We start from the raw sequence: 11,084 nt of genomic DNA, 5'->3' as shown, positions 1-11,084 counted from the left end.
GACTAAAAGACACAGTGGTAATGTAGCCCATTTTTATCTTGGCTACAACTCAAGTGTGGAATTGTTTGCCTGGTGCCGTTGTGGGATCTCTTGTTCATTCCTGCACTCTCGTGACATCTCCTGAATTTCAGGTCTATCGGTTTCATTTTCTATTCCCTCATATTTTTTTCATTTATCACCTTTTCCTACAAGTGTCTCTCTCTTTGCAGGCTGATTTCCCTTTGGAACCCTCTTGGGTTTGTTATAGTGTAACTGTGTCCATAAGGGGTTTCAGCTGAAGATTTAATAAAGAAAGACAAGAAAGAAGTCTGCCTTTGCAACAAGGCACGATCACTTTTCAGATGCTCGCAAGGTTTTCTAACTATGATCTTAAAGGGAAGTGATTTTGGCTTCGCAGTTCCGTGAAAATGTTGGATTTGACAATTTTTGATCGAAAATCTTGGATTTGACAAGTTTTGATCGAGAATTTTGGATTTGACAAGTGTTGATCGAGAATATTCGATTTGACAAGTTTTGATCGAGAATTTTTGATTTGACAAGTGTTTATCACGAAGCCACTTTACTTCCTTCAGTCACTTGTAAAATCAGGGGAAAAATATAGGTATCTTGATTTTACCAAATTGATGTTTAGAAAGGGAGTGTTATTTGTTTACAGTTATGATCGCAAAGTCTAGTAACTAGAGATTTAGTTTTACTTAAGTGGTCATCTTAAAATGAGCTTCAGACTTTGACAATTCTTAGCTTATAAAAATGAATGTAACAAGAAAAGGACCATTTAAAATAATGATCATGACTGCATACTTAAATAAACAGTGCCCCTTTCTATGTAAACTAGCTTTAATGGACCCTTGATATTTCATTTCTCGTAGACATTAAGAACAGAATAAACAGCTCAAAGAAGGACAGAAAGAGATAAAACCCGAAAATCCTTCCCTTATGAACAAACGTTTTGTATGACAAAGAGAGAGAAAGAGAGAGAGGGGGATTCTTTTCAAATGAACTCGTCTGCGATTCATTTTTCTCTTTTCCATTTCATATTTTCCACATTTGAAGACTTCTTCCTTTCTTTCCATCTATTGTTCTTCGTCAGAGTCAAAGGCTCTCGAAAAGACGGTCTCATTGAAGGAACGCTTTTATCTATTACTTAAGTCAGTTAGATAAGTGAAGCGTTAAATTGGTCCTTTCAGAAACAGCGACAGGGCGCTTTGACCCTCTGTTCTTTGTGCGTCTCTCTCTCTCTCTCTCTCTCTCTCTCTCTCTCTCTCTCTCTCTCTCTCTCTCTCTCTCTTTTCTTTCATTCGTTTACTCAGGGAAATAACCCTTGGGTAGCAGTGTTTGGAGTTGGCCTTTTAACCTTCGCTCCAGTAGCAGCCATCAGAATTCAGGATTTACGCGTTTGTGATCTTTTCCCTAGCCACGTCATCAAAGTGCTTCAGCTTCTCGAACTGAGGCAAACATGCAGTTTATTCTATTCCTTGATATTCCCCGTAGGGAAGGTCGTGCCATCAGTGCACCTCATGCTGGGCACTGTAGGCGTCCCTTCGGCCCTTAACTGCAACCCATTTCATTCGTTTTAACTCACCTCTCCTGATGTTATCTTTCATCCATCTTACTTTCCAACCTCTTACTTTCCAACTGCGAGGTTTTCCTTCTGTTACACCTTTTTAACTCTCAATTTCCCTTTCAGTGCTGAATGGCTTCTAAGGTCCCAGCGCTTGGCCTTTGGCCTAAATTTTACATTCCATTCCGTTCCATTCCTTGTTTGGGGCAAAAAGTACCAATAAGATAATGTATTGTAGTACTACCCCCCTCTCGAACATATCAGAGAAATGGCTGCTCTCCCTCAAGGAAGGGAAAGGAAAGCGAATGTTATTAATGTTAAAAACTAACTGAAATACTTCTCTCTAATAAACGCCATGATATTCTTTGGAAATTGAATTTCAAGTCAGTGGCCCCTTTGGTGGGCTTGTTCCATATGAATAGGGTTCACCTTCTGAATAATAATAATAATAATAATAATAATAATAATAATAATAATAATATTTAATTCCGTGAATTTATACTTTCATTAAGAGGTACCCTATACCTCCACTTGCATTTGATTTGTAGGATACATTTATAATTACAGTCAATCTTTATTTATTCTCAATAAAATTCGTAAATTGTTAATAGACGCTTCCTTGTCTCGACATTTAAGACGATATCTTTTTTTTTTCAGTGTTTGCAGTAGATTTCCATTAAACTCTTTTTAATCCTCTTTAGAATATGTAACACGTTATAAAGCAATCCTCTACTCATCCTTTACTCAGTCTGAGAAATAATATTTCTTATTATTCTGACTGTGTACTCAATATAGCCGTTATTAATGTTTCTCCCAATTTACTTAATCTGATAAAAGGAAATCCATATATCTTAATATTGGTTTTCCTATTTTTATTCTGAGACATTGCTTTTTCAGTGTATATTATAAGTACTAGACGCATACTACTTTTAATCTGATTTGTTATTTATTGCTTCGTGTACTGTATATATATTAAAGTGAAAAATATATATATATATTTTTTTAGCCAACTAGTTTTGTCGGTGGATGGTTTTCATCAGCAAGTGACGAGACCCTCCGGAGTGTTTTTACTGGCTAGGAATTAGGAAGTGGAATTAAGAACAGCTTTAATAGTTAATAAATTTATTTATGAAAAAAAAAAAAATTAATGCATTTACTAATAAACGTCCTCCCAAACCAAGGAATAGCGGATGACATACTTTGGAGACAATATATAACATTTTAAACTCTTACCACTGATAATGCAATACCAGTTTTTGTATACAATAACCTGCACCAAAACTTTAATTTAGTAATAACTTCCATTAGTTACAAATTCCTACTTCACTAGGCCAATCAGGATTGAACAAAATCACTATCTTCCCTAGCATGAACTACTCACCAATGGTATATACAGGTATTCCCTATTTAGTAACAAACTCAGGATACATAGCCTAAATCCTGCCAAACCTACCTTGAACTAATTTGTTCCTAGCCTTAGTATATTTCCAGGCATATCTCCAGTTACTTAGCTAGTATTAGTGTACTACCCTTCTTAGTTTAAATCCCATCTTACACAGGAGGAAAGAGCTAAATCCAAAAAAAAAAATACAAACTTCTCTCGAATATCACTCTCCTACCCTATCCTTGCTTGCTAGGGAGAACAGAGACACTAGGACTTTACTGGGAGGTGCACATACTCACGCACTATGGTAATGCAACTCACTAAATTTTCTTAAGCACTTAACTTACTGTTAATAACAGACAAGTGGACACCTTTGTTTTTTTTTTTTTTTTTTAGGCAATAAAACCAGCCCTACAGTAATTACACATTATATATGTACTCGGCTCCACTCGTGCCTGATTAACCTCACACTAATTCAGAATCTGTTTTTCCACCATTTATAGCACTCACTTGGTTTACAGCACAAACAGAGTTATACCCCTACGCTCTTGCACCTTTCTCCCGTCCTACCCCTCTAGTGTCTGTCTCTGTCTCCACCGTCACGACCTCTTCTCTTTCCTTATATAGGGCCTTTGGTTTCTGGAACTGTCCGGTTCAGCCAACCCATCCTTCATCCAAACCAGTCCCTCGGTACTTCCGTAAGAAACTGCCTGTATCCCTTTTATTGGTAATTTCGTAACCGATCATTCTCCGTATAGTGGAAAGGAAAGAAAGACTTATATTAGACTGATAAAATTATTATGAAAAAAAAAAATTATGGTTATTATGTTACGTAAATGTAACATTGCCTCCCCATATGGAAAAGAAAATTCTTGAATTTTCGTAACATTACAGTCGGCTTAAGTAATCTCCCCCCACATTATCACTACCCTTAATGTAATGTATACTCATTTTAAACTGTTGAAGGTGAAGAGCCCATCTCATTAATCTTCCATTAAGGGGTTTTGCAGTATCTAAATATGTTAACGGACGGTGATCCGTTTCCAAGATAAACTGCTTGCCATACAAATATGGGTAGAACTTCTTGGTAGCCCATACTACTGCCAAACATTCTCTCTCGATTACAGCATACCTCTGCTCCACTTCCGAGAGTTTCCTACTTGCATAAAAGACTGGCCACTTCTCATTCTCATGTTCCTGTAAAAGTACCGCTCCAAGCCCAGTACTGGATGCATCTGTACGAAGAATAAAGGGTCTCTGGAAAGTTATAAGTTTCAGAATAGGTCCTTTAGTTAGACTTTCCTTCAATTCTCTGAATGCCTTATCCTCACTCTCACCCCATACTACCCTATTTGAAGCATTCTTCTTTGTGAGATTAGTTAGTGGCACAGCAATCTCTGCATAGCGTGGAATGTACCTTCTATAATAACCAGTTAAACCTAGAAAGGATCGAACCCCCCTTTTTGTCAGTGGTACAGCAGCTTCTTGAATGGCTTTTATCTTTTCGGGTGTTGGGCCCATACAGCCATCTCCTACTATATGGCCTAAATATTCAAGGGTTTTCTTTCCAATTTCAGTTTTACTCGGCCGGACAGTCAAATTGGCATCTCTCAACCTTACTAGAACCTCTTGCAACAGGACACAGTGTTCATCCCAGGTTTCTGTGTGAATTAAAATATCATCAAAGAAGGTCTCTACATTATTTAAATCTCCAAACAGTTCCCTCATCAATCTGTTAAATATGGCAGGTGCTGTTACTAAGCCAAATGGCAATACTGTAAATTGGTAAAGTCCTCTCCGGGTTGCAAAAGCAGTATATGGTTTACTCTCCTCTGCTAATGAAATCTGCCAGTAACCTTTGGTCAAATCCAGTTTGGTAAAGTATTTACTACCAGCAATTTTAGTGAGTATATCATCTACCTCTGGCATTGGTTCTGCATCAAATTTAACAACTTTATTTAGCTGCCTCAGATCCAAACATAACCTAACCTTTCCATTTTTCTTTGGAGCTACACACACTGGGGAAGAATAGGGAGAGTTTGAAGGTTCAATAATATTTAAATCTTTCAAATTTTGCAGTTCCTTACTTACCACTGCCTGTAAGTGATACGGAATGGGATAAGGTTTTGCTCTTACGACCTCGGGATATTCCAATTCAATGTGACAAACTTGTTTTGGTGTTTTTCCTGGGACATCTGTGAAACGGTCTTGGAATGTTTTACACATTTTGCGAGCGTCAGCTATCATCGATTCTGTCAGGTGCTCATCCAGATTAACATCCCTCCAAGTTTCCTGCTGAGTGTGATTGGGTGTTGTATAGGCCTCTCCAACCAAGTCTCCTTCCAACACTGCTAAAGAAGCCTTATGTATCTCTTCTGGATCCCTATAAACATATCGTTTTAACATATTTATGTGAAATTTCGTGGGAGTATTATTCACATCAATGACATAGTTAAGTCTGTTGCAAACCTTAGTTACCTTATAAGGCCCTTTCCACTGAAGCAATAACTTATTATTGTTAGTTGGCAGCAATAAAAGAACATCATCACCAACTTTTAACTTCCTATTTTTAGTTTTCAGATCATAATACTTCCTAGCTTTATCTTGAGCATTATGAAGTCCTTCACTAGCTAACCTGCAAGTATCCTCAAGTCTCTCTCTTAGATTAAGAACATATTTGTAAAATGTCCTCACCTCGGGTTCTTCAATATTCTCTGTCCACAATTCCTTAAGAAATGTTAAAGGTCCCCTAACAGTATGGCCATAGACCAACTCAAAAGGTGAAAACTTAGTACTAGACTGAGGTACCTCTCTATAGGCAAATAATAATGGTGCCAAGAATCTATGCCACTCCTTTTGGTTGTTCGCTACACATCCTTTTCAACATTTTCTTAAGAGTACCATTGAATCTCTCCACCAGGCCATTACACATAGCATGATAAGGAGTAGTGTTAATCATCCTAATAGATAATAACCTATAAAATTCCTCCATGATTTCAGAAGTAAATTGTGTTCCTCTATCAGACAAAACCTCTCGAGGTATACCAATCCTACAAAATATTTCTAGTAATGCTTCTGCAACCGCCAATGAATCAATACTAGATAAAGCTACCGCTTCAGGATACCTTGTTGCAAAATCATCAACTGTTAAAATATATCTTGAGCCATTTGAGGATCTAGGTTCAATAGGACCCACTAAATCAACCCCCACTCTAGCAAAAGGCTCCCCTATTACAGGCATCTTTCCTAACCTAGCTTTACCCACTCTACCCTTGTCTACAGTACATTGGCAAATATCACAAGACCTAATATATCTAACTACTTCTCGAATAACACCAGGCCAGTAGAATTTATCCAAAATCCTATTTTTGGTTTTGTCAATACCAAGATGACCACCCATCAATCCTGAGTGGGCCAGTTCCAATACTGTTGATCTGAATGCACTAGGAATAATTAACTGTTCTTTAAAATTGTCTCCTACCTTTACCTTTCTATAAAGGATTCCTTTCTTAAAAATATACCCTGAAACTTCACTTTCATTTCTTCTGCTGAACTCCCGACCTTCTCGAGCGTACGACTTTATCTTCATGAGGCTAGTGTCTTCCTCCTGAGTTTCCCTGATGGACTTAGTTTTCATGAGATCCAACACTTCAGTTACTTTGAGTTTAGGGGTCTTCTTGGTCTGCTGGCTTCTTGTGGTAACTGCACCAGCATGACTATCCAAGTCCTGGCCTAGAGTTGCCCCAGGTATTTCACCAATGATTAAATCATACAATGGGTTTTCCAAACAAGCTGCGAGGGTTTTACCTGTAAAATACGGACACTTCACAAAAATTTCAGCTTCTTGATACACATAAACTTCAGAATTAGCCATAACAACATTAACTAATTTACCTGTAAACTTATCCTTGCTTACCAGGCTTTTCCTTACTAATACAGTAGTGCAGCCGGTGTCCCTCATCACTAACACGGGCGTTCCCTCAACTTCCCCAGGGGCTGTATTTAGTTTCTCCCTTTCACTGGCACTACTTCCACCACAAACTACTTTAAACCCTTTCCCTTCTTTAATAATCCAGCCATCGGCATTCATAATTTCTTTAGGATCAACTTTGACAAAAGTAGCTGCATGTTCAGAGCTATCAGCTTGATTCTTACCTTTAGAACCATTACTGTCCTTGGGAATAACTTGTTCCTTCAGCACAGCAGCTGAAGCCTTACCTTTCTTTTCAGGTGCACTTATTTTTCTGCCACCACTACCTTTGTAATAGCAATCTTTTGCCCTATGTCCAATCTTTCCACAAACAAAACAGTTAAGACTTGAACCTGACAAATTAGGCGGATTACCACTACAGACTTTACTTTGCACCTCCGGAGTAATCACAGACTTACTGGGAAATTTTTGCACAGGATAACCATGAGCCTTAATATATCTGTCAGCACTTGCCACCACTTCCTGAAGGGATTTCAACTTCCTTTCTTTAAGGAAAATACTTAAATTACGGTCACAAGCTTCAAAAAATTGTTCCTCAAAATTAAATCCTCAAAGGAATCAAAGTCTTTACTACATTCATCCATCTCCAACCATCTATGCAACAATTTTTTTCATACGCTGCTAAATGTTGAGCTGTTTCACCTCTAACCAACTTTGAACTACGAAATTTTTTACGGAATCCTTCAGAAGTACAATCAAAACCCTTTAAAAGAGCAGCTTTTACCTGTTCATAACTTTCTGCATCTGTAGCAGTTAACTGATGGTAAATTTCCAATGCCTTACCTTGAAGTAGGGATGCCAAGCTAATTGCCCAAACCTCATTCTTCCATTCAGCACTGGTAGCAAATCTCTCAAACCTTTGGAGGTAAGCATCAATGTCATCAGTTTTATCGTTGAACACTGGTAACTTGGGTAGCTTAGCTTGTTCTAGGCCTCTGGTAGTTCCATCGGAGGACCCAGGTAGACGAGCCAGTTTGAGCCTTAACTCTTCCTTTCTTATTTCCTCTTCAGCCTTAACCTTAGCTAACTCTACTTCTTTAAGGGCCTCTGCTTGAGCCTGAGCTTGAACTGCTTGAGCCTGAGCCTGAGCCTGAGCCTGAGCTGCTTGTATTTCCAGCTTTTTCAATTCTCTTGCCTCTGCTCTCTCATGACGCTCCATTTCAGCTTTCTCTTTCTCTGCGATAAATGCTCTCAGCTCTTCACCCTCTAAACCAATCTCCTTACCCAGCCGAATCAACTTCTCCAGATCCATCTTCATTTATTCCACTCCAAGCCAGCACCGGATAAGGGTCCCTGTTCGGGCGCCACAATATTGTCGGTGGATGGTTTTCATCAGCAAGTGACGAGACCCTCCGGAGTGTTTTTACTGGCTAGGAATTAGGAAGTGGAATTAAGAACAGCTTTAATAGTTAATAAATTTATTTATAAAAAAAAAAATATTAATGCATTTACTAATAAACGTCCTCCCAAACCAAGGAATAGCGGATGACATACTTTGGAGACAATATATAACATTTTAAACTCTTACCACTGATAATGCAATACCAGTTTTTGTATACAATAACCTGCACCAAAACTTTAATTTAGTAATAACTTCCATTAGTTACAAATTCCTACTTCACTAGGCCAATCAGGATTGAACAAAATCACTATCTTCCCTAGCATGAACTACTCACCAATGGTATATACAGGTATTCCCTATTTAGTAACAAACTCAGGATACATAGCCTAAATCCTGCCAAGCCTACCTTGAACTAATTTGTTCCTAGCCTTAGTATATTTCCAGGCATATCTCCAGTTACTTAGCTAGTATTAGTGTACTACCCTTCTTAGTTTAAATCCCATCTTACACAGGAGGAAAGAGCTAAATCCAAAAAAAAAACAAACTTCTCTCGAATATCACTCTCCTACCCTATCCTTGCTTGCTAGGGAGAACAGAGACACTAGGACTTTACTGGGAGGTGCACATACTCACGCACTATGGTAATGCAACTCACTAAATTTTCTTAAGCACTTAACTTACTGTTAATAACAGACAAGTGGACACCTTTGTTTTTTTTTTTTTTTTTTTAGGCAATAAAACCAGCCCTACAGTAATTACACATTATATATGTACTCGGCTCCACTCGTGCCTGATTAACCTCACACTAATTCAGAATCTGTTTTTCCACCATTTATAGCACTCACTTGGTTTACAGCACAAACAGAGTTATACCCCTACGCTCTTGCACCTTTCTCCCGTCCTACCCCTCTAGTGTCTGTCTCTGTCTCCACCGTCACGACCTCTTCTCTTTCCTTATATAGGGCCTTTGGTTTCTGGAACTGTCCGGTTCAGCCAACCCATCCTTCATCCAAACCAGTCCCTCGGTACTTCCGTAAGAAACTGCCTGTATCCCTTTTATTGGTAATTTCGTAACCGATCATTCTCCGTATAGTGGAAAGGAAAGAAAGACTTATATTAGACTGATAAAATTATTATGAAAAAAAAAAAAAAATTATGGTTATTATGTTACGTAAATGTAACAAGTTTCTAGGTTCAAAATGGGAGACCTGATGTTCCATTGTAGGTAGGAATATTATTTTAACACTTAGTTGTCTGTTATTTTAGTACTGGAGAGAGAGAGAGAGAGAGAGAGAGAGAGAGAGAGAGAGAGAGAGAGAGAGAGAGAGAGAGAGAGAGACGTTCGTTAATCAGTGTACTAGCCCCCTAAAAAAGGAATAAAAATTAACCCGCCGTGGGCACAGCGCCCCCCTCTCGCACTTTGTGAAAGGTGAAAGTGGTCTTTAGAGAGAAATCTCCGGAAATAGTTCTTTGGAATTTTCCTAAAAGATAAAGGACCCTCACTCCCCCGCCTGAGGGACGCCGGATGCTGCCTGATGTTAGCCTCCTTGCCTAACAAGGCTCAGAGACAGAGATCCTGGAGGGAGGGAGGAAGCCCTGGAAGTTATTGCTTTTCACAAGAGCAGATTTCCTTCGTCGGGAAAAATTCTCCTCGGCCGTATTGCCATAAGGTCCCTCTCCCCCCCCGCCGCCAAAAGATTGCCGTTCAGCTTTTGAGGGAGGAGTGACAAGCGAATTGAAAAGCTTTAGCGCTTTCCTGAATATTACAGTTTCCAACCACACGATGTCGGTTCAGGCTGGAGACAACAGACTTACGAAAGTCTACGAAAGTCTAACACAACTGAACGAAAAACTTGTTCTTTTATTTTATTTATTTATTAATTTTTTCGTTTTACTTAATATTGAAAGAAACTTTGTGTATTTGTATGTGTATATAAACGTGTATGTGTGTATATATATATATATATATATATATATATATATATATATATATATATATATATATATATATATATATATATATATATAATATATGTATATATATTATTTTTCAGTTACTCATTGTACCTAAAATGGGCTTTGTCACGTGAACAATCGAGACGACAGTCGCCGCTTCACTTGCATTAGAGTAATCAGATTTAACACAGACGACATTTATGAAACAAAGTGGGATAAAAAGCTCAGTAATTACGTAACGAAAAATAAAAGTCATATAATTTCCGACACGGAAAATATAACTCAGTTTTCAGGCCCAAGTGAGGATTGGGTAAGTCAAGATGGCTGAATATTTTCTCCCTCAGGTTAACTTACAAGAATAAATGGAATTTATTCTAGATTTAGTAAGAAACACCGCCTCTTTTATTTGGGTATTATGTGAAGGGGAGAGCCCACTGCATAAGGCCCCATTTGAATATTAATGTATATTTGAGTTTACTTTTTACGTCAGTTTCTTCAAGTATATACATATTCTTCCCTCAAGAAACTGAAAACTCGACTTCGAACCTCTTGCAATTTGCGTACGATTGCAACTATGTATATATATATATATATATATATATATATATATGTATATATATATATATATATATATATATATATATATATATATATATATATATATATATATATATATATATATATATATATATATATATATATATATATATATATATATATATTCAGTAGTCATATATATATATATATAATTTAAATTCATATTACATAACAGAAATTTCATCCCCTCATCTCTGAAGGCTGATTTCATTAAAATTTGTTGAAATAATCGTGTGTATGTCCACACATGGTG

General features: G+C 37.6%; 1 protein-coding gene across 1 annotated transcript in view; it reads right to left on the bottom strand.

Annotated features, from left to right (window-relative positions):
• Positions 1 to 8,188, bottom strand: part of LOC136842009 (uncharacterized) — a 66,478-nt gene extending 58,290 nt beyond the window's left edge. Inside the window, exons 1-3 of the mRNA XM_067109410.1 lie at positions 7,720 to 8,188; positions 6,071 to 7,421; positions 4,078 to 5,328 (exon numbers count right to left, since the gene is read on the bottom strand). Of these exons, the coding sequence (XP_066965511.1) occupies positions 4,078 to 5,328; positions 6,071 to 7,421; positions 7,720 to 8,188 (3,071 nt within the window). The remainder of the gene's footprint in view (positions 1 to 4,077; positions 5,329 to 6,070; positions 7,422 to 7,719) is intronic.
• Between the last annotated feature and the right edge of the window lie 2,896 nt (positions 8,189 to 11,084).

Source organism: Macrobrachium rosenbergii, chromosome 9 (assembly GCF_040412425.1).
Source record: "Macrobrachium rosenbergii isolate ZJJX-2024 chromosome 9, ASM4041242v1, whole genome shotgun sequence".
Lineage (NCBI taxonomy): Eukaryota > Metazoa > Arthropoda > Malacostraca > Decapoda > Palaemonidae > Macrobrachium > Macrobrachium rosenbergii.
This window is presented reverse-complemented; position numbering and strand designations above follow the sequence as displayed.